General features: G+C 37.3%; 1 protein-coding gene across 1 annotated transcript in view; it reads left to right on the forward strand.

Annotated features, from left to right (window-relative positions):
• SLC26A7 (solute carrier family 26 member 7) overlaps nt 1-24,306 on the forward strand; it is a 68,660-nt gene that overhangs the window by 8,309 nt on the left and 36,045 nt on the right. Inside the window, exons 2-4 of the mRNA XM_075495745.1 lie at nt 8,039-8,149; nt 12,294-12,466; nt 20,871-21,035. Coding sequence (XP_075351860.1) covers nt 8,039-8,149; nt 12,294-12,466; nt 20,871-21,035 — 449 coding nt within the window. The remainder of the gene's footprint in view (nt 1-8,038; nt 8,150-12,293; nt 12,467-20,870; nt 21,036-24,306) is intronic.

The following is a 24,306-nucleotide window of genomic DNA, read 5'->3' on the forward strand; positions in this document are numbered from 1 at the left end:
GTTTGTAATTTAAAAAAAAATGTATTTTTTGTAGTCAGCTAGCACATGGGTATACTTCATGTAGAATTTATATGTAGTGTTATACATTTGCTGCCTTTCCTATGACCTATCATGAACAAGAAATACTTTGGCTCAAGCGGGTTTTGGTGGGCTGGTTTTTTGGGGGGTGGAGGACCCTTGAGACATATTTCCTCTAAAAGTTAAATATGTAGATGGCATCTGATGAAATCAGTATTGTTATTCCTGCCAACTTCTTTTTTCGTTCTGCAAGCCCAATAATAACTCACTGAGGATTGGTGTGTTTTGTATGTTTTAATTAAAGTTAATTTAATCTCGAGCTGGATTTATTGCTGAACAACTAATTCCTTAACACTGGCTGGAGACCTTGCCATTAAAAAAATGAACTATACTGCCTTCATGCATTCCAGAACTGGTGCCCAGTGTTTTGGAAGGCATGATGCCAAAAACTTATATATATATTTTTTTAGCTTTTCATGGAGGAACCCCAGCTGTGTCTTCTCAAGGATGATGGTTGCTGGGTTTCTTTTTCAGGTTCTGACCATAAATGTAGACATTAATATACTCTGAGCAGACTAACTGGAGCTAATAATTTTATTAAGGGGTAGAGCTGTCTTGTAAATATACATCTGGCATACAAATAGCATGTGTAGATGAAATTGAATAAGCACATTTGGAAACAGAGCCAGAAAAATCTCCTAGAGAATGCATTGGAGAATCCCTGTAGTTCATAAATGATTTGTGGAAGAGGGTGTCCAGCTGAACTCTGTTATAGTTCTCCCATACAAAGAATAATGATGTAAGCTGATCATGAAATGTAACATGTTAGTAAGTAAATGTAGGGCAATGTTTCATATTTATACAACTTTCTAGCAGAGGAGAAAGGCACTGATGCTGCTGTGCATGCAATATTTCATTTCTAAGGTCTATTAAAATTCCTCCAAGTTACACATGTGCTAATACAGACCTGTCTGACAGACTACTAGAAATGTGAATTCAGCTTCTGAACGACCTCTGAATCCATGGGAGCCTAATGTCCAGGTACGCTTGTTTTAGTATGACCAGATAAGCTGCGCAGATGTCCCAGCCCTGCGCCTGGGGCGTGCCTGAGCACCATGGACAGAGACTGACAAACCCAGGAAATGGTGATTCCCTGAAGGAAGAAGAGGAAATGACTTCGCCTATAATCTTCCAGGTCAGATAGATCAGGAAAACTCAGTGCTGAGATCCTTGGCCAGCAATTTGTCTAAATGGATGCCCCTTTCACGGATTTCAAAAAGTCCAGTTTATCGTGATTAAGGCCTGTCATCAGTCATGATTGGTCTTTGTTTCTCCACAGTGTTGATGCTTCTCAAAAGACTGCCTCATAGTTACCTGCTTGCCAGAAACTTCTTATGGGTTTCATTCTCTGTTTATTCTTACTGAGATGCAGAGGAATTTCCCTACAATCCACTTTCAAAATGCCTCTTTAATTTTATTTTGGAGATGGCCAGATTCTTCAGGTATTATGGCTGACCGGTGTATAATAGTTCATAGAATTCTCTGTATAATAGTTTATAAAATCTCTGTGGTGTTCAGATATTGTGTCAAATTCAGCCTAAAGAGATCTAAATATTTAATCTCTGATTATCTCTCAATAGTCATAGCTTTTTTCCAGGAGATCCATTAAAAGAAAAGAAAATACTAGGTTTTTTTCCCTATCCATTTTTAAGTGTATCCAAGCTTTTTTATGTACAGAAGGGTCAAGCTATCTCAAATAGAGAATTCATAAATGGGTCACGCAGTCCACTTGTTTCTTCTACCATAATACTTGCATATCCTTTCTTTTGAACATCAAGATACAAGTGTCAGTATCTGGAAATCTGCAAAGTGGCAGAATAGAACAATGCTTTCTCAAATATACCTTTGATGTAGTTGTCAGATGGGATGCTGGGAGAGCTGCATTTCAGGTACTGCATGACTAATACAGCTGAGATGTTTAATTCTCACTAGACTGAAGGAGACAGTTGCATGGGAGGAAACTGCACTGAAGCGTCCTTCAAAAAAGAGACAATGGTTGCTAACTCAACATTGTGTGGTCTCTGAAAGATTTATGGTATGTTTTGTATAATCTGTCCTCCCATCTTGCTTTTACATTCTTCATTTGCCTCAGGCTTTGAATGACAGAAGAACTAAGGAATGATTTTAAGCTCTTTGTCTTTAAATAAGTCAGACAGAAGGTACAATCCACATGTGTAGCCCCAGCAAAGGTGCCATTAGAAAAGAGAAATCTTGCAAGCATGAGGTGTATGTGTGCACCATTGAGAGAACCGATACTGAGCTTTCCAGGTTTTGGAGGTAAATTACATTCTTTCAAAAGGATGATTTTGTGTTAATAGCTCTTCACAAGCCATTGTCAAAGAATCTTCCAGAACTGTAGGTTTGTATGGGAAAATTTATATGAAATATAATATTAAAAATGTTTGCTGTGGTGTTTTTTTTTTTCTTCAGTATAAGTTAGCTATCCTGGAGTTAGAAATTAAAACCTACAACATGAATCATTAGGTGTCTGTTGTGGTTTAACTTCAGTCGGCAACTAAGCATCACACAGCCGCTCGCTCACCCTCCCCGCTCCCGGTGGGATGGGGAAGAGAATATGAAAAGCACAAATAAGAACACTCATGGGCTGAGACAAGAACAGTTTAGCAACTGAAATAAAATAATCAAATCAAATCAAATGAAAACAATAACAACAGCAGCAGCAACAACAACAACAACAACAACAATAATAATAATAATAATAATAATAATAATAATAATAAATTGTAATGAAAACAATGAGAGAGAGAGAGGAACAAAACCCAGGGAAAAACAAAAAAACCAAGTGATACAACTGCTCACCACCCACCGACTGATCCCAGCCAGTCCCTGAGCAGCGATCACTGTCCCCCAACCAACTCCCCCAGTTTCTATACTGAGCATGACGCCATATGGTATGGCATAGCCCTTTGGCCAGTTTGGATCAACTATCTTGGCTGTGCCCCCTCCCAGCTTCTTGTGCCCTTGGCAGAGCATGGGAAGCTGAAAAGTCCTTGAGTAGTATAAGCACTACTTAGCACAACTCAAACATCAGTGTGTTATCACCATTATTCTCATACTAAATCCAAACCACAGCACTATACCAGCTACTGGGAAGAAAATTAACTCTATCCCAGGCGAAACCAGGACAGTGCCTGATTTGTTGGTTCTCCAAGAGGGATTGATAGGATACTCATTAAATATATGTTAATTCTACATTTTAGGGCATCTACAGGAAATAATACTTTTACTATTACTTAATTCAGCTTTGTGAACAAAGGGAGAAATTGTCTTTTTCTGAAGTGACCACGACTGCAGATAGCATTTTGAACAGGATAACGTGTATTAGTGTTGTTTTGGGTTCCCTAAACTTGGGGTTTGATCATCTTAATATAGTCACATTTAAGAATAAAAGGTTACAGTAACAAACATTTATTTGAATATATAAAATACTAGAAAAACTTTAAAATTTATAGCTTTTCAGAGTAAATAATAAATGATACAAATTTTGAAACTCCTCAGATCAATTATAGGCTTACTACTTTTCCTGCTTCTTCATTTAAATTTCTGTTTTGGGTATCGTATTTCCAAAAGACATGGTACAGTTTTCCTCAGAACATATGTATGTATCATAAGCTTATTTCCAGACGCAGAAAATTGTTAACTAGTTGACCATACTCTGATGATTCATAGCTCATCCTATGGAAAATATTTTTTTATTGCTGTAGTTTTTGCACCAGCCTCATTAGCAGAAACTATTAACTTAACAAACGGAGACCTTTCTCCTGTGGTAGGACATGGCCTTGTTTCTATTTGTATCAAGCTTGTTATTTTGTAGTTATCTGCATTTGACATTTACCAACAGTGGCGTGCCAGAGGATTGTTATGCATCTGGTGCTAGTCAGAGAGCGTGGTTTTCAATGAAACCGTGTTGCACAATGTTATCTTATGATAAGGAGGTAGTTAAAACAAAGAACCACAATATTAATGTACTGTATCCGAACTTACTGTTCATTCTTTGTTTGCATTTCTTTCCGTGGAATTTATATTCTTATTTGAAAACGTTAATGTCACTGCCATGGAGGCTTCTCCATATTACCGGTGAAGATTACGTGGGATCCTTATTTTATGATCTATTTCTTTTGAGTATTATTGCTGTTTGGAATTAAAAAAAATTAAAATAATGTTTCCTGTCTTTTGACTAGTTCTTGAGCATATGGAATGCATTGTAGCAAAGTTTAATATGAAAATTAATGAAGTGAGCTGAAATATACTACTGATTATATCTTTAAAAGTATTTGAACCTTTGAACATTATATGCCTAATCAGAAAGCCTGAAGTCTTTACTAATTCTGTTTTATAATGCCCCTCTGCTCTTGCACACGATTGACAGGCTTCAGTCATGGGAACAAAAGGCTAACAAACAGAGCCAGGAGTAGAGTCAAAGTCTGGTAATTTTAGCTCTGTCCTGACTGCCATGACCTCACCATGAAAAGAATGAGACACCGGTTCCAGATACTTAATACAAAAAGACCGTGAAAGGGGAAAAAACAAGGGCCAGATTTATGTTTAGATTATGTGGCTGTAAAGAAGTGATATCTCTCAGTGGCAAGTCTGTGACTAAAGCAAAATTCCTGTTGGATGCTGGGGGCTTGCTGGGCAAGGTAACCCCTTTTCCACAGTTTAACAGGACTCACACCAGATTTCTGTTGGCCAGTTCTTCTGGCCGTAAGGGTTCATTCGGGTTGTGCCTCTCTGTTCCCCTCAGCCCTGCTCAGAGAGCTGAATTGAGATGTTGACACAGTTTCTGTGTGCATGATCCAGGGTTGGGTTGAGCTTCTTGTGCTCTACCCACAACATGTACAATTTATGCTGGATCAAACACTGTCTGCCCATAATTGTCAAATGCTTCAGATTCAGAAGGTCTTAGGAAACATAAAAACAAAATAAACACATGTAGAGAAGTGAGAATTGGCTTTTACAGACAGATGGTGACAGAATATTTTGCGGTAGCTGAACCCTTGTTTTCCTTGTAAATGTTGAGAGGAAAGAACAATGCATACTGTTCTTAATCCTGAGTTAATTGGAAATACTGAACAGTAAAAGAGCTGGTAGTCCGTCTTCTGGAAATATTTTAGCTTAGCCTGTGGCGTATTACTGTACCCTTCAGTTTTGTTTTGTAGAACTTCTAAGCTAACCTCCTCTTGAACTGAGTGATAAAGTTACTTAGGGTGAAAACCTATTAAAAGTGAACCATGTAGATTTTTAAGGAAAACTTCAACGTCCAAAATTAACACAGTTGAAGCACAAACTTAAAAATGATACGAACATAATCTGTTTTCTGCAAAATGAACTTGATATTTCAAAACATATCTTTCAAAATTGTTAACCTTTCCTAGCAAAGAGGGAGTTTTTGTGCTTCCCTTGTAATAACTGATGGAGTCCAAACATTTAAAAAAAAAAAATACAAGGAGGAGAGCATGCAAAAGAACTCACCAAGGTGAGTTCTCTATGCATTGTGTAGCTGTTCTGCAGTGTGTGAATAGGAATTTTTGGAAATAGGAATGTTTGCAGATGAAAATGTTCTATATTAGTAATTCTCTGATTTAGTGTTTGAGAATTCCTTTGATTTAAAGAGTATCTTAAACATAGAGAATTTTGCAGATAATCTTAACCAGGATTTATAGACCTCTTCCCAATAGTGCTTGTAAAGTGTATACCTGGCTCAGCATTGAGTACTGAATCTTGTTTATTTCCATCATGCTTGGCCACACAGAGAGGTCACTTCATTTCAGTTAAGTTGGTATAACTAAAGTGTGGCTGAAGTTATACTGATTTTGCTGGTTCCTTTACTTTTTGGAGAGTAAACTAAATTAGCCTTGCACAATGCCTTTTTGCAAGACTGGAATATCTGTGTGAGTGGTATTCTACCAGCAAATTAATTACAAAGTTTTTGTTTGTTTTTGGTTTAGGTCATAAAAGGGTTATAATGGAAGAGCTTTTCAGTGTTGAACAAACCTTAAAAATCTCTTTCTCCTTTTCTGTACTTTTTTTTGACCCATGCTCACTTTTGTCTGGATAGGGTCATGCAGTTCTCTCCTGTGCTGTTTTTATTCTCCTCAGGCACATCCTTCTGTGTTGCTCTTGCGTCAGAATATTCTTTTACATCTATTGATCATGTGAACATGGATCTAGAACTATAATTTCAAAGATCTTTCTGGTTCATGATAATGGTGTACTAAGAGAAAAAAACAGAAGTGATGATCAGTAAATAAGCTAATTAAAAGGCAAAAGAGCAATGAAGTCCATTTCTGTTTAAAAGAAGGCATCAAAGTTTTGAAACAGACGTGTTAAAATATCTCCTCTCCTTTCCAAGTCACAACTGATAGTTCTACTTTGCTGAGCGCAGTGTGGATGAAGATGATCCACGTAAGATCCATCTCAGCAAAATCTTCACCGTGATGTTTTTCTAAGAACAGGTGAACTGCTAGGCCTTGTCTTCTTCACAGGGAACTTGACACTTCTGGCCTTTTGGCATTTTATTGTCTCTCCCCACCATGTGCCCTTTGTTACAGAATCAAATGCAAATTCAAGAAGAGAGCTCTTGAATCAAAACGTTCAGAATTGCCACCGAAAGCCTATAAGCAAAGTTACTCTTTGGCGTTCTCCATATTATTAAAACCCCAGACACCGATGTTTCAGGTAAAAAATGCTTTCTGGAGCAGTCAGGAAAGTTTGGTAAGAACAATTAGTCCTACACGTTTAATTTTCTTTGGAGATTTCAGATGTACACAGAAGGCAACTGCATTTCATAGATCTGAATCACCTCTGTCACAGACCATGCACGGTCATTCTCCCAGTACACACACATACACACTAGCTTAGACTGGTCACTCAGGTTGAAGGCGGACTTCAGAAAGGCACCTCATGTGCTACACAAGCCAATCCTCTCTTCCCTACCGCACAACAAGACATTCACCAAGATTTATGGAGCAACTCTGCCAGGCAATTTCTCCTACTCTTAGTTTCTAGGAGAAAAAACTGTGAAATGGCAGTAGAGGCTGCTGGTCTGAAGCATAGTCTGGGGAGTCTCTCTGCTGACTTGTAAGAAATCAATGCAGACTTAGGTATCTAAAGTCGAACAGCAACCATAGCTCTGCTTTGCGGGAATGTCTCTGTTAAAAGATGATTTCTTGGCATATTCTGAGACTTTCTAAGAAAAAGATAGATACAGTCCTCTATAGCTAAACAATGAAGGTAACTAGTAAGTCTGTAAAGTTAAATCCTAACCAATTCAGTTCATTCTCCATCTCAACATAAAAGTCAAATATTTCCTGTTTCTGGACTGACAGCTTTACATTACAAAAAAAAAAAAAAAAAAAAAAAAAAAAAAGTTAATATCGAAAGGATTAAAAACCCCAGGCACTTAAAGACAATGAACTCTGGAATATTTTTTTGTTTAAGAAATTAGAAGAAAGCGGACTGAAGGGGCTCCATCCAAACCAAAATTACAGGTTTTGAACTGTTTGTAAGAAATAACCATCTGACCGCCTGGAGCCCTGGCAGTCTCAAACTCATGTCTGTGAGGGTGGGGGTGAAACGGTGCTGCCTCCTCCTGTGAGGATTGTCTATTAAAAAAATGTTTGGAACCACTGATGGAGACAACCTGGAAACACAGTAGCTGGTGCCAGAGATTGTATCTGTGACCCATTTGTTTCTGCTGGTGACCAAGACTCAGAAGAAAGTGTGAGGATTTTGATGACAGACCATAGGTGAAAAAGCTTCCACAGTTCTTCCTCATCCTCATTGTACAGTGGTTGGCTTATGCTCTGGGTTTTTGTAAATGAAGGTGGGTTTTTTTCCTGCTCTTAATAAAATTGTACACATTTCCTCATAAAAAAAAATTGAATGCAGAACAGTTTTATCTTCATATAGTGAAGTAATTCAATTTAACTTTCTATAGGGCTGGCCTTTGCGGTTCTGTCTTCAGTCCATCCAGTTTTTGGTTTATATGGCTCTTTCTTCCCTGTCATTATTTATGCCATATTTGGAATGGGACATCATGTTGCGACAGGTAAGTGTCTATTTGCTAAAAACATTTTCAGAAATAAGGAATTGGAAACTGAACTTTTTTATTTTGTTATAAGATCAATGGAAGGAAAATTTTCTAAGACTAAACAGAAATAAGATGTTTTTGTGCTTCTTTTTACAACTATTTTTTGCCAGTTTAAGTACATTAAAGAGCCTCATTAAGAATATATTGGAGTTACTCCTGCCATTATAATTTAATATTGCATTGACACTTCCTTTGTAAATGTAGTTTACTAAGGGCTTTTGTATTTTAACTCTACTTTAGAAATATGCTTCAGGCTAAGATTTTAACAAAGGGCTCAGCCAACAAGATACATGCAAATGGGAACGAAAAAGGCTCCACTGCTTCTTAAACCATAGAAAACACACATTACTTCTCACCTATCTAAAACACAAACCCTGCATTTCTCAGAAAAAAAGCTTTCTGTGCCTATTACCTGCTATAGTATTAAAGCCAGAGATTCTTCCAATGAGTTCAGTACAACTCCTGTCCACTTGCAGAGTAATTAAGTAGGCAGCGAAAGGTGCTCTCTGGCTACTATGCGAGTAGTTATGAGTTACTTGTTTACCCTCAGCAGGGCCAACAGCAGCTGCAAGAGTTGAATGACTTTGATCTCCGAATAGGTTGGTGAATGCTCTGACTCCAAAGAACCCAAGTTATAGACCAAAGTTGGAAATAATACTCATGAGATTGAACCACAAGTTCTTTGTTGTGCAGAAGTGGGCACTCGGTGGCCTCTGAAGTTTGCAGGAAGGATGAGACAGGCCCAGTAGTAAAGCATGGTAGGACTGGGTAAAGGGAAGCAGCCTCTGTGGTCATCAGAAGATGTAAGCAGGGAGGAGGTATGTTTTCCTTGTGGAGGAGAAAAACTCCTGAAAGGAGGAAAGATGGTTCTGGGTAATCACACACAAAATGAACTCTGCAGAATCTGATTGCTCGAGTGTATGCACTGACAAATGTTTTAGTAAGAAGTTAGCCACATATTTTGAGCACCGTTTTTGTTCAAAAATATTCAGTTAAATTATTAAAAATTGCTGAACATGTAGAAATTGTCTTACAGCAAAAGGAAAGCTCAAAGTTTGTTTTCCCTAAAGGCATAGAAAGTATTTGAGCTTTTGATGTCTGAGAAGGATCTGTGGATGCTGTTAGTGACTTGATGCTGTAATGAGTGATGGCATGTACTCAGCTCACATAAGAAAGAGGAGTATTCAAAAAAAGTGAAAATTTAGAATTTGGAAAATAATTTTGACACTTGAGTAGAGATAGATTAGTATACTTTTTTTGAATTTTTTTTTCATTAAATATATTAAAACATGAACCTATATTAAAAATGAATAATTTAGCAGTGTATTGTCAGCAGTTTGTTGGTGTAATATTGCTAGGAAGACAAGAATCCATCATACGATCATATGTAAGAAAGTAATAAGTATCTGGCTGACATAAATTCTAGTAATGAAAACAGATGATGAAATGGGTAAGCACAAGCAGCTAAGTCTGATGATTTATCCTTGGGAGGGAATACTGTTCAGAGAACCATTTGCTGAGAGTCCCACAGCTCCGTGGCCACAGATTCCTGCACAGTCCCTGGTGTGGAAACTTGTTCCTTTCACAGGTTCCTATTCCAGAATTTAATCTTAAGAAAAAAAGGAAACAGAACAGTTCTCTTGCTATCGTGAAGATTTTTTTAAAATAAATGTGTGCATCATATGCTGTTGATCCTTTCAGTAGAAATGTCTCATGCACTCATCCCACCGGCCTCAGTTAAGGCGTTGTGGTGTGCAGGCTGAACTGGAGCTATACCGCCTGCCCCAGATGCCCAGCTGCTCCGTAATTCCTCATGTACCTTGGCGATAATCTCTTCTCCTGCCAGCATTTTCTGTAAGATCAACGGGGCTCTCCATATGTGCACAGGCTATAAAAGTGCCCTTTGTTAGTGAAGTTAGTTATGTTAATATGAAAAGGAAAATTCATCAATGGCCAAGTTCTGTCAACTTTTACTCACTTGAAATGTCTCTTCTGTGACACAGCTGATCTAATTTGAAAGATTACTCACCTGAGCAACAACCCCCTACACCTTTTTCTTGGCTACTTTTGATATAATTGATCTCGGAGGATCCTGTGAGGTAGCTTCCTCTGTCATAATACCACACATAGACCTTTGATTTCAGATGGAATTTTATGTAAACTGTTTTTGAATCCAATTTTATGCGAGGAAAAAAAAAAGTAAAAATGAGGGAACGGGTTTAAAAAAAAAGGAGCAATTTGAAAAGCAAGATGTCTACAAGTATCCTGAATGTTGCTTGAAAAAACTGTATTTTAGGCCCAAGAAAAATGTGTATCATGATTCAAAAAAGAAAATGTGATCCAAAAAAACTCTTCATGGCTCAACAGGAAAATTAAAGGGACTGTCACAGGGAAGAGTTTGGCACCTGAAAAATGGAAAGCTTGACCAAATGAGGTGAGCAGGAAAGCCATGAAATGTGGTAGGTCAAACATATGCAGGAATTTTAGAAGGCTAAAAAAAGGAATTTGAAGAGTGCCATGGACAGGATGATCAAACTAGTAGTTAAAGGTTCTTTAAATACATCAAAATCAGGAAGCCGGGAAAGAAACGGGTGGGACACTTTTCTGACAAGGCTACAGGACTGTCAAGTTACCAGTGTAATTTCATCTGTCAGTAGGGCTCTGGAGGGAATCCTGGGAACTGCAGACCTGTCTTGCACCCATATTATTATAGACTATAATAAAAGATAAGATCACTGAAAGAGATGTATAATCAGAGTCTGTTGGAGAGGAGTTAATGTGACTCCTGTAAAGGCAAATCCTACCTCATAACCTCCTAGAGTCCTGTGTGAGTGTCAGTAAGCACATGGAAAAAGGAAATACTTTGAATAAGATATCAGAATGGTCAAACAGCTACTGGTAAAATTCCACACCAAAGGTTACTAAAGAAACTAAGTTGCCCTTGTGATAAAAGAAAAGTCCTTTTATTAATTATTAGCAGGTTAAAGGATAAGAAGCAAAAGGTAGGACTTAGTGGTCATTTTCCAGGGTGGAGGTGTCCCTGGTAGGTTCCCAAGGAATTCATGCTGGGAGGTTTACTCTATGAAGGCCAAGGTGAAGGTAGAACTGTATTCACTGGGTCCTGCAACAGTAGAAATAAAGAGAGCACAATGAAACTGGTAAGAGATCACTTTAAAACACTTTTAAAGTGTAGATTAAAGAAAATACTACAGCAGATGGTGAACTTCTGGAACCTGCTCCCAGAGGACGTTGTGGAGGCAGAAAATACAAGCCAGTTCAAGCAGAGATTCGACAAATTAATGGATTTTGTCCATAAACAAAATCTAAAAGGGCCAGATAAGGATATGCTTCCCTAACACAAGAGCTATGGATGTTGGGGGATTATGAGGGGAGGCAGAAAGTGGCCAGGCTTGTGTGCTTTCCCTGGGTAACACCTCCAATTGCCACAGCTAGAGGCAGAGTACTGTGCAAGATGGACCATTGGTCTGACATAGTAGGGCATTTCTCATGCTCTTAGAGCTCTGCATGATGTGTTTGACCTTTTTAATATTGAATTATATCATCCTTATTTATCTGTGTGTCATTAAACTTGCTTTACCTCTCTCGGCAAATAAAAGTTTGTCTCATAATCTGCCTCCATTTATTAGAGTGCAGATTGTTGGGTTTTCGAACATACACATCTGCTAACTGTAATGGGCTAGGTACTATGTATACAGCGTGAATTAATTGCCCTAGAAATTTGAATGGTGAACATTTGGGATCCTCAGACCAAAAGCTGTTTCATCACATCCAGGGTGAGTTAAAAGCATTTCTGATAACTTGAAATCGTTGTGAATTGTTGTGTTCGAACCTCTTTTGTTAACATGACTAAATGAATATGCTCACAAAAAAATTGACATTTAATTCACATGTACAAATGGTATTTTACATGAAGAAATGTGTGTTACATAAAAAGATTACCTTAAAAATTGTTCTTGGCATGACAGAAATGCACAAAATGTCACTTTCACTCATAATGTCCAAGTTTTGAAAAAGAGACCATGAGTCATGGGCACAGACAGATATAGAATTATTGGTGACTAATGCATGGCTTTTTTTATAGGAACTTTTGCTTTAACTTCCTTAATATCTGCCAACGCAGTTGAGCGTCTTGTTCCTTCAGTCAGAACTAATTTCACTACAAACAATAATTCAGGAGTTTTGGGCCTATCGGAGTTTGAGATGCAGAGGATTGGAGTTGCAGCAGCAGTTTCATTTCTAGGAGGAATCATTCAGGTCAGTGGTGAACACATATTCTGTATGCTACTGATGCATTGCATTTGTGACAGCTATGACCTTTGTAATACCTTTTTTTTCACTTCTCTCAGAAAAACTGACCATGGGTCTGGTCCTGCATTCACGAATGATGAAATTAATGTGTTTTAAGACTTTGCTGCTCTTTTGTTGAGATGTAGTAATTGTCTGTATACATGCTCCTAGGGTGTTGCAATATGAAGTAAAAACACATTCAGTCAGCTCTAATATAATATTCAGTTGCTGTTGGGGCTCCCCTTCCTTCTCCTTCAGAGACAAAACATGAATCAGCTCCTAGTAAGCACTGACATATTCCTGAGGTTTTCTATTGCCTTTGGCTTGAAAAGAAATACTATACAATATTCAATAATTAAAAACAGTAGGGAAAACGTCTTTAAATTCTCTTTAGAGTTCACACACCCATCGTTAAAGTGAAATAAATTAGTAAAACAGATGTCTTCAAATGATTCTCCAAAGCTTATTCAAATGATCAGAGGTCTTTTAAAATTTTTTCTCTTTTCCTATTCTGACCACAACCGCTGAGTTCCTTTATCCATTGCCAGTTGCTTAGGTCTTCAAAGAAGGCTTCCCTCTTTCCTTGTAAATATTAAAATGGAAGAAATGTTCCAGTACTCGACATTGCAACACCTCCTGGGTACCTGGCCTCCTGAAAGAAACTCGGACCCCTGCTCTTGGTGCTTTGGATCCCTCTACCATGCAGAGGATGAGCGAAGGAGCCCGGAATGGGATCTCCAGTGCCCCGCACGCTTAGCAGGAACTGGGGCATATGCTTATGTTAGTCAGTAGGAAATATCAAGAAGCATGGTCGTTTCTGTTGCTTTTTTTTTCATTCTTTTATTGGTTACAGAATTATGACTTGGGGTAGCAGCATGAGGGAAACCCTGCAGACAACATATGGAGTAGAGCTGATGCTCATTGCGCCTACCTGCTGCATGTGCTGTCCCGTTGCCCCAGTGTGTGCAACACAACACTGCATCGTGTGCAGGGTGCTTGTAACAGCAGAGTCCTTTGAGCATGCACAGAGCTCTTCATGTGGGAGTGCTGTGCTCACAGCCTGACAACCTCCTATGTCGCCCTCAGAGAGGCCAAAATGCCTCAAGAGGGAGGCTGGTGCTTGCATTTGATCTAACTTCAAAATCTGATACAGAAACTTTTTGCTTAGCAGCTGCAGAATCCCATTGGGTGTGTAAATCCTCTAGACCTCTTACTCTTTCATTCGGAAAAGTTCTGCTTTTTCACATGCCTTCAACCGCACCAGCTGACTTATCTCAGCCTATGTCCTGTATAAGCCTGATTGGAATGACCAGAACTAGAGCATCCTATGCCTGCATCTTCAAAGCAGGTGTGATTAGGGAACTGTGCCACGTGCATGGGCTCCTCTCCCGGGTCAGTAATGTCACTTGCATTAGAGTCATGCTAATACCGCTGGTGCTTGTAGTGCTGCCACTAGTCGTTTATGCAAGTTTAACGGTTAAAGACCAGACTAAAATACTTATTTCCTAGAGGAGTGCCTTGAAGCTACTGATATGTGATATGCAAGTGAAAGGCTGGATCAAGGCTGTGATTAAACTTTGCCATCATCCCAGGTGCTGTTAAGCGTGGGAATCCCCGTTTCTCATCGTGATTCCAGTCTCCTGGCTAACAGTTGCTGCAATTCCCAGATAAGGTGACAGGGCACATCTTGCTGGTAATGGAGAGCTAAGTCAGTGACCTGCTTCTACTTATCAGATTAAACTAGAAATTAAGGAATAGCCTGGAATAGATGAGGTATCCTGGGACAAGAAGAATAATACAATGCATTTTGAGGCTACAGTTTTCCATTGAAGACATCCTGAAGTACAAAAAGAAGTGGAATTGTCAGTGTAGTTGGTAGTTGAGATGGTACTTCTGTGGGAAGGGAGCAGACCTGGGTTATGGTGTCTGCTCTAAGACTGTTTGTTTATTCTGAAAAAAGTCAAAATGCAGTGCTCTAACCAGCCACTAATTACACAAAAACGACTGATGCTGTGACTATTCCATACCTTGGGCAGCTTCCACATGAAGGATGAAATGTCCCTCTCCAAAACAGCTGGTTCCTTCTTAGAAATAGTAGGTAAACACCTGAACCTCCTTGGCCAGAAAAGCAATTTGATACTATTTTTCCAGTAGCTTGGCTAAGTACTCTGATCAGCAAATAATGTTAAAGAAAAAAAAGGAAAAAACATACAAAATAGTGAGTCACGGAGGGAAGGCAAAGGGAAGAGGTGTGTTTTTGAGATGAACTGCTGTTGGCTGCTCTGTGTTTTGTGAAGACCATAAGCGTGCATTTGTGTGTGAGGCAAGCTCTGAGCAGGCTTTGTGAATCTCAGTGCCATCTAGACATGAAATAAATTAGAAATGGTTTCTGATCATCAGGCAAGAATAGGTGGAGCTGTGCATCGCAAGATGAGAAATTTGGGGCTTAGCTGCCTAAATTTTTTTCAAGTAATAAATTTCAGATTCCTCAACTGCTTTTTAAATCTCATGTTTGAGGGAATGTTCATAAAAGAGGGAAGATATTTAGTTATCTTAAGAGGCATTCTGATGAAGATAACATAGTATTAAAATAGAAAATAAGTAAACATAAAATAAAAACTGTAATTACCAAAAACATCTAATATAAAGCATTCACAGAGACTATTTCATTTTTAAAAGCAGAATGGAAGGTATAATGCGGATTTTTTTATGTTTGTGGAACTGCTACTCTATAAAGATAAACAGGGCATGGAAAGCTAATCAAGTTAATTGAATTATTCCTTGATATTTAATACCTCAGAGGTGTTGATGGGGAGAGGAAATGATGGAACATAACAGATGCGTTTGGAAGAATTTTGTAATTAGAATTGGATGATGCCTTTATAGCATCAAAAAATCCTCAAAAAAAGCTTTTGGATAAGATTTTTTTTCCTATTAGTATATGTGCAAGAATGCTTGCGTAAATATATGTGTCTATAAAAACGCCTCAATATACTAAACTGAAATTCAACATTAAATTTGCTGAATAAATAGAGGAAAGATGCTTGCAGTTCAAAGTGAGAAAAAAAAATCCTAGGAAAAAAGCTGTATTCTCTTAAGTACCACAGTGCTATAGACTTCAGTTGTGCTACTCTTCTGTAAATGAGAAATAGCTGGTTATTGCATTCCAGTCTTCTATATTTTTACTGGTGAGTTTTTCAGCTACTGTATTTTCAAAACTTATATATAATTAGTTGCTGATGTACAGTATTGGAAATAAAAAACATTTCTGGTTATCAGGAGAACAAATTTACATGGTCTATTATCAGTTTGTTTAATAATGAAGGAGCACATTTGAATATGCAGTGTGTTTTTGTAAGGCTAATATTCTTGTCCAAAGCTTTGTTTCCCTGTGGGGAAAATTATGCTGCGCTCTTCTATGTTATATGTAGTTTTTCATGAGGTACAAACATAAGTTTATTATACAGTGATCATCAGGAAAAGAGTTCATTTTTCCTTCACCGTGGAAGTAACTTCTTGCAGGCTCATATTCTGTACCTTGAGAAGTACCGCTAGGCTGGATGGGAGTCCTGGTTCCCACGACTACAGTACAGCATGCTACGTGTTAGTCCAGAAAGACCACAGAAAGAAGTCTTTTTCAGGTCCTAGAGTGAGGAAAGCTCACTCCACACACCATCAGAAGCTACCAAATGTTCTCAAGCTACCCACAAAGACCCTAAGAGCTACAATTAAAAGGACCAAAAGCTGCCAATTATAATGTCTATTGAAACAGGCCGAGAAGAGTTTTAAATTGACGACTCAGTCAAGCTGAACTGTCTGTTTCTGACTGTTGTCTCCAGACAGTCCATAGATGTCTTCACTTTTGCATCCTCTGATTTTGAGATACCCAATCCAACATACTAAATGAGAGGCTCACAGTCTGTACTGTTTCCTTCCAAGAGATATTCCCTATGGCTGACCTCGTCTTCTTCGCCGGTGCACCAAATGATCAGAAAGACTACCACCACTTTTTGTTCGGTTTAACAGTGAAAAAAAGCCGCACCTTCCAGAATGTGGAGTTTTGAGGGGTTTAAAATTCATTCTCCAAAACTGAATTCATGCAGCAGGTAACATGATATCAGCCTTTCAATTGCTGTGGACAGAAAGTTCGAGATTAGTGATTTCCAAAGAGCCGTTACGATAAAATTTTTTACTGGCCATAAAGTTAGATTGACTACACAGTGAGAGTGGAATTTTAACAATAATAAACTGAGCGCGTTGTCATGGGAAGAAAGTATTGAAAGTGGACAAGAACCAAAAGGGCTTGAATTAATGAACATAGAGGGCTTTGCTTTTTGCAATTACTCCTTTCTTTTCTCCTGGCTAAATCCCCATTCTCTTCTACTTGTCAGAGTAAAATTATGGAGCAGTAAAGACAGCTGCAAGAAAAGGTTCCCTTTGCATTATCTTTCTTCCATTCTGAACTTTAGTTTTCATTTTTTTCTATAATTTTTTTTAGAAATGCCACCTTTCACCACTTCTGTCTAATCACTTGGTTTTATAACTCGTTTCCATGATCTTTTCTCCTTTACTGCGCTTTAACTCAAGGCTGCTTTCCCTCACTTTCTCCCATGTTTTTTTCCTTTCTCTGACAGCTCCTGATTTCATTCACATGAATTTAATCAAGAACGTATACCTGGTGAAAGCAAAATTCATCTCAAGGAAGTTACTTCTTAATGAGCCTTTTTACATGTGTGATGTACTGAAAAAGCTGCACAAAGAAATTAGAGCCCTGTGCCTTTCAAAACATTTTTGTTACTGTGATTGCTCTCTCTCTGAAATATTTCTTCATCCTCTAAGAACTAAATTTTGAAAAATGAAAAATTCTGGCGACAATCCTAAAATATATGAATATTTTTTCCTTTTACAGTTTAAGAAAAGCCCAGTATTAGTACAAATAATGAAAAGAGAAACCTATTTGCCTTTGGTATTTTTTTGTGTTTTATTTTTTGCTGTTCTGACACTTCACTGTCAGTTTTCCCTGTAGTTTGTCTGCATCAAGAAGGAGGAAAAATCATAAAATATATCAAAAAATAAGATGGGAAATCAGCAAAAATGAGCATCACAAACACAGCAAAGATAAAGTAGATTATTAGAAATTTCTTTAAGAATATTGAACTTCCTACATTTTGGGTATTGCTTAGTGGATGAAAGATTTTATGACATAATGCAATGTGATGCAATTGTGTGCTGTCAGCTCAGCTTAGTTTCAAATGGTGTTTATCCAAAAAGCAGCCAAGCTGTATGCCTGTTGCCCAGCATGGAGGGTTAACTGGAGACTTGATCTGGGCCTGTATAAATGCTAAAAATTTCAAGTCTATCTGTCAAGAAAACTCACATGCAAGTAGATTTGGGAGGCTTGTTTCAAAATAACTTTTTGTCCCCTCTTGATCTAATCAGTTTCTGTACATTACTCACGTTGCAAGGACAGCAAGGGTTTCCCATACCAGCTTATGCTGAAAATTACACCCTCATCCCCAGATGTTTTTTGTTCTGGTTGCTTCATTGTTAGATCTTCAACGTGGAAAACTATGGATGCACATTACCTTTATTTAACTATAATGTAAATAAAGATTAGGATGTACACGTTGATGAAGCGTTGCCTTTGTTTCTGGAAGTCCTGAGCTACCTTCTGCAGTACGAGACGGGAGACCAAGCGTAGGCTGCTGCTTGTTTAACTGAGTGGCTACAGAAACTGTCTACCTGAAACCATACTCATGGTTTGGATGTATTTTACATAACCCACGGCTATAAACAAACAATAGAAAGTATGTTTGAAATGTGGCCTTTTAGTTGCTACCTGTGAAGCATGGCCCTAAAATGATGAAGATTTAAAGTAAAAAAATTAAAGTAAAAAAAAAAAAAGTAAATATGAAAGCGATGCTGAAGTTGTTAAGTTCTGCAATCATGACACCATTTCCCTGTAATACACTGCAATAACTTTCTCTGAAATGCTAATATTAACTAATATTTGTCTGTGATAATATGTAGTTCACAGAATTGTCTCTGTGGTTTTGATTCCACAGCTAAATAAACCGTCTCATTCTCTGGAAACTAAGCTATTACACAGTTAGAAATCTCACATCCATACAATACAAACTGATCTTAGAAAACAAACAAAAATTCACTAGGGGAGGGAGACTTTAATTCTTATTGAACTTTGCTACTGTGAACAGTGTTTTAAATATATGAATAGGCACACTATTAGAACAAACAGCTAAACAAAATATCTGAAATTAGTAATTATTGGTTTTAGGCCTGACTAACTAAATTACTACTCACTGAGGATATAACAGTAATTATCATTATTGGGGTCCAATCTTGAATGGCAATCAATGTTCTGATTGTTCGTAGTACAGAGCCGTCTGCATGCTATTAGTGGGAAATAGAAAAAAAATCTCAGATTTAATCTCTCAGATGGAAGAGGAAATTGCTCACTAGAGGTTTTTATGGTAAATTAAAAGCCACTCACACTGGTATTTTTTGTTTCTTTTGTGCTGTTATACTTGCAGCTCACTGCATACAGGTGAGATTTATGGTGAAAAAATAAATGGTGTTCAGGCATAAAGAATGATAACACTTGGAAATGATTCTTTTAACTTCAGAACAAAACAAAACAAAGCAAAGGAGGCTGTGATATATTCCAAAAAGATGATATTTAGTATCGTAAACACAAAATAATCCTCTTCTAGAAAGTATTGTAACAAACAACTCTGTGTCAAGAGCATGTAACTTTTCAGGCAGAAGAATAGCAAATGCAAAAGATTATACAGGTAAGAAACTGGTTTTTTATCTAACAAATCTGCAGAACACATTGCAAGGGGAGATAATTTAAATGTAACTTAATATCTTAATATGGATCAGAAAAGGATTAAGTGTTATGCTAACCACAGTAGCATCTGTAGGTATGTAACAACCTTGTTCAAAGAATTAAGAGCTGTCAAATCTCATTCTTCAGAGGAAAAGAGTGAGTGTAGTCTGGGATAAGGGGTGAAAACACATTAGTACACAATAATACTTTGGGTATTTGTCCTATATTCCTACGAAGTACCTACAATAGTTGTAGATTCAGCTGTAGTCCAGATTCCTGGATTAGAAAGGAACATTATTCTTTCATTATATGCCTATACTCTGAAATAACTTCTGTAAAAGTTGCAACAAAGCTGAAATAATCTTCAAGGTCAAATATAGCTGAGCCAAAGTCTACTTTTTTCTAGCAGAGAAATCCATTTTGTATATGGGATTGTGTTTATGAAATTGGATGTTGAATTTTTCTTCCTGTTTTAAATTTTCTGATTGTATACACATATTCTACTTTAAGATAGTTTAAGCATTTCTCAAATGCACCGGAAGCAGATTTTCAAGGTCTTTAAAATAGTTTACTTTTACTATAAATTTTTAAAGTTTGTTCATACAGAACACATAACTATATAAACATCCCTGTTTCTCTGTAAAGAAGATAAGTATTTTTATATCCTCCGTCATCTGAAGCAACTTCTGTTGCTCCCTTACCTGACTACCTACAAAACCAGAAACCTCAACTTACAAAGCTGATGTAACTAGAGGTAGTGGACTGGCGATACCTGACGTATTTGATCTTACGCTATTGTAGCATGGAAGCACCAAATATCACAGTATGTTGAACCGTACGCGCAGGGTCAGTGGGATATCAGGAGGCTAAGGGTCTGCCGGAGGAGCAAAGCAGTTGTGTGACTGCGTGGGAAGGGAAATCTGATGGCGCGGCAGCCTGGGGCAGGGCAGGGCTCCGTGGGATGGCGGAGCTCTCACCATGAGACTCATCTCTCTGTACTTTTAGCACCTAATAAATTTGGTAGCTGTTGAAATTACTAATGCTGGGGATCCTGATATCGACATGTTGGCAATCGGTAAGCTGGACCAAGATACATCCCTTCGCCTACTCAGGCTGAATAGCAGTGGAACAGGAATAAGTCTTAGCACCACCCTCACCTTTTGAGTTGCTTTACTTCATGTTGCTGTCTTGAGTTGATGTTTTTATAATGTTTATTGTGCTCACATATTTGGGTGGGAGAGAATACTAAGCACTACATGAAGACAGTTTCTCTGAGTCCGCTTTTGTTACTAAACTAATATTAGAGTCTGGTAAACTAGGGATGCGAGTAAGATAATGCGGGTAAACCCACAGAGCTTCAATGGGTTCCATTTTCAGCTATAGTTGTCCTTTAAAGGACTTTTCCTTTTCATCTTTATCTCGTTTATCTTACAGTTTATTAAAATGACCCTGGATCATTGTCCTGTCACCAGGAAGCTGCATTTTATTATAATTGCTGATACTCATGCCTTTGCCTTTTAGGTAGCGATGTTTATGCTGCAGTTGGGCAGTGCCACTTTCTTGTTAACAGAACCAGTGATAAGTGCGATGACAACAGGAGCAGCTACTCACGTTGTGACTTCACAAGTGAAGTATCTGCTGGGAATGAAAATGCCATATATATCAGGACCACTGGGATTTTTTCATGTGAGTTCAGTAAAAAAGATGGGTTATTCCATTAGCTAATGTTTTCTTAAATAACTGCACTATTTGGTTACATATAAGTGTAAGAAATTTGTTATGCATGCATGTGAATGAACAAAAGATGTAATACCAAACCCTTCATATTCTAGGTCTGTTTGTAAGAACAGATTAGGAAAACTTGATTAAGAATTAGCAGGAATGGGTCTTATTTTGAAAGGATACGGTAATCAATTTAAAATATGTGTATTACAGCATCAATAATTTCATTTATTATCCTGAGCAATTACACACTTGTACAGGGAGGGTTAACTCTTTCTGGATCAGCATGTGGGAGGGGTATATCCAAATACCATTCTAAACATATTTTCCTCATATTGTGCTGAATGAAACCTAACCATCATTGTGGTAAAAGGAAAGAGACCCATGATTTGTGGATCTCCTATGCAAAAATTACCCTAGATATGTTACTTATTGCTTTATGTTTTGCCATATACACAGCAAGTGTACAGCTTTAAGGTAATTTTTATAAAATGCATAGAACCTTTCATACAGTATCATGGTTACTCCCTTCGGAAAGTAGAAATTGTTGGTCAAAACCTTAAAGGGCAAAGTTGTATAATCTTATTGCATAAAAGATATGAGAACATATTCTTTATGGTAACTTACTCCAGCAAACCCCAAGTTTAGGTGCTGTGAGCATAATCTCTTGGCAGAAACATTAGTAGTATTACAATAGTATCTGTCAAAATTATATTTTGCTCATAATAAAACTGTATTTACTTGCTGAGGTGATATTTACATTGCACTGATAGCAACAAATGAATTGAGGCTTCATCTAGTTGGCCACTAAATTAGGACACCTTATTTAAAAGCCCTGACTATATTTTCTTGCACTGCTCTGCTCTTTAGTTTTTCCTATTGTTTTGGGAAATTTGTTACTGTCAACTCTGTGATAAGAAGATGTTGCTTTTTAGAATGTTATTTCATAGTATTTTATAAATTTGATAACATTTCATATGGATAATCCATTGGTAAGTTTTTTACAGGTCAAATTTATTAATGAGAATTAGGGGCATATAATAAACACAATTTATCTTGCAGGGACATAACGAAAAGTGTCAGAGCCATTTTTATGAGTAGTCAGGTGGCCTGTGAGACTATTACAAATGATTCATCATATATTAAAATATTTTTTAATTCTTTAAAAACCTCTTCATAAATACTTCTTCATATAAAATGTGGCTAGCCTCTTTTTCATGCCGTTTCCATGGAGACTATACTTACATACAGAAATATTGTCATCTTGTAGAGATGACTGGTGTTAAGTACCACAGCCAACACATAATCAAAACAAACATTATGAGAAATAATAAAGAACAGCAGTGATACAAAGAAATATTTCCATGTTGGTGTGCTGATGATATCATAAGTGAGGTCATTCAAATGCTTCAAAAGAAATCTATTCCCTTATCCCTTGTATTTTTTAATGTATCTGAAAGAAGTTCTTTGCCCTTCACTTCACTTTTGAAATCAAATCCCTTTGAACATTTTCCAAAGAAAAATTATCCTGAATTTTTTAAGGTTCTGAATTGCTCTGTAGAATTGTGTGAAAACAAATGAAGAAACAAAAACCCCTCTGTACAACTTAAAAGAATAATAAAAATGTCTCCATATTTAGAAGGGACAATTTTACCATACAAGTATTTTAAAAGGTTTCTGGTATGTGTTCAGACTTATGGGTTGCTTTAAGAAGGTCCAGTATCTCAGTCAGAAGCACCAGATTTAGATTTTAACAATCTTTTTTTTCTGTGGTGGTAGTTTTATATGAAAATTATATATATTAGATATATAGATTAGATAATTATATAATTAGATATATGTTAGTGTGCACATGTAACTAGAGAGTGAAAGGCAAATTTGGCATGTCTCTCCGGACATGTTCTTTACTCCAAATTCTTGAAATCCACAGACTGGTATTTTTGCTTACATTTTTTTCTTTCTCCACTCCAAAACAACTCCCACTCACAAAGCCGATTGCTTTGCCTCAGGCAGCCTTTAGGTTGGCAAAGCAAGAATAAGAATGTTTAATAAAGTGTGATAGGAGAGTTGAAAGTAAAGCAAGCCAGTGAAATGGATTCTTTATAGCAAGTGAGATCATGATTAAATATGTAAAAACGAGCTTTGTATATGGAGAACAAATCTACTACACTGGCGTTGAGCCTATGGGATTTTTGTGTTTACACATAGTTTATGTAATTTATTGAATTTCATTTTCCCTGTACATGGTTCGTAACACTGCAACAGAGCTGCACACTGCAGCATCAATTGGTATTTTACAAATGGGAAAGGCAAGGTGAAGGCAAAGAAGAAAAATGGTGAGGGAAGACTACATGCGAGATCTAATTTTTACACGGGACAAGAAAAGTCTCATCAAGATTTAGTTAGTATCTGAAAACAGAAAAACATATCTATACTTGCCCTTTATCCATGTGTAGATATATTTATCCTTCCACAAGTTTCTGAGAAAACGCAGCACTGCAAAATGAACTCCTGCAACGTAACCAACCTACTTTGCAAAACGGGGTCTTTTGTGGTTGTGTTGCAAGGTTGCTGCACAATCCTTGTGGTTGGGCTGCAATTAGCTGAAAAAACTTTCATGTTCCCACTATCAGTCCTTTTTTTTCCTTTCTTTTCCAGTTTGTTCCCTATACAGGTCACAGTAGTTGCCTGTACTTTCCCCCCCCAGTGTGTTATATTTATCTAACAAACATCAGAATGAAACATTTCTGAAAATGCAATGAGGTCATCTACTGTTAAACTGTATTAAGTGTTTTAACTAATATGTTCCTTTAATTCTTTTGTTTGCTTCAGCCTCTATACTCATTTTAGAACTAATCTTTTGGGTTTTCATGTACACATTAAAAAATAAGAACTCAGAGGATTTCATTATTCCATCAGAATACACATACTTGCTAGAATATAAACCATTACAATGTTCATTATTACCCTACGAAAGTATGTGAAAATATAGTGGAACTCAAAGCCGTTAATTTCCCATGAGAACAGGGACATTCAGTGTCTGTATATATGTGTGCAAAGTTAGAATATTGCTTTTTTCACTTATGTGCAAATTTACGCTGATTGCCAAAATGTTCACTGATTCCTCATAATATTGCCAGATCATTTCCATTAAAAACTTTTACACAAAACTAGCAATAAAAATTAAAAAAAAAGAAGCAAATAGCTTATTGCTGTATTTTAAAATTTTGTTAAT

The sequence above is a fragment of the Mycteria americana genome, chromosome 2 (genome assembly GCF_035582795.1).
Source record: "Mycteria americana isolate JAX WOST 10 ecotype Jacksonville Zoo and Gardens chromosome 2, USCA_MyAme_1.0, whole genome shotgun sequence".
NCBI classification, from domain to species: Eukaryota; Metazoa; Chordata; class Aves; order Ciconiiformes; family Ciconiidae; genus Mycteria; species Mycteria americana.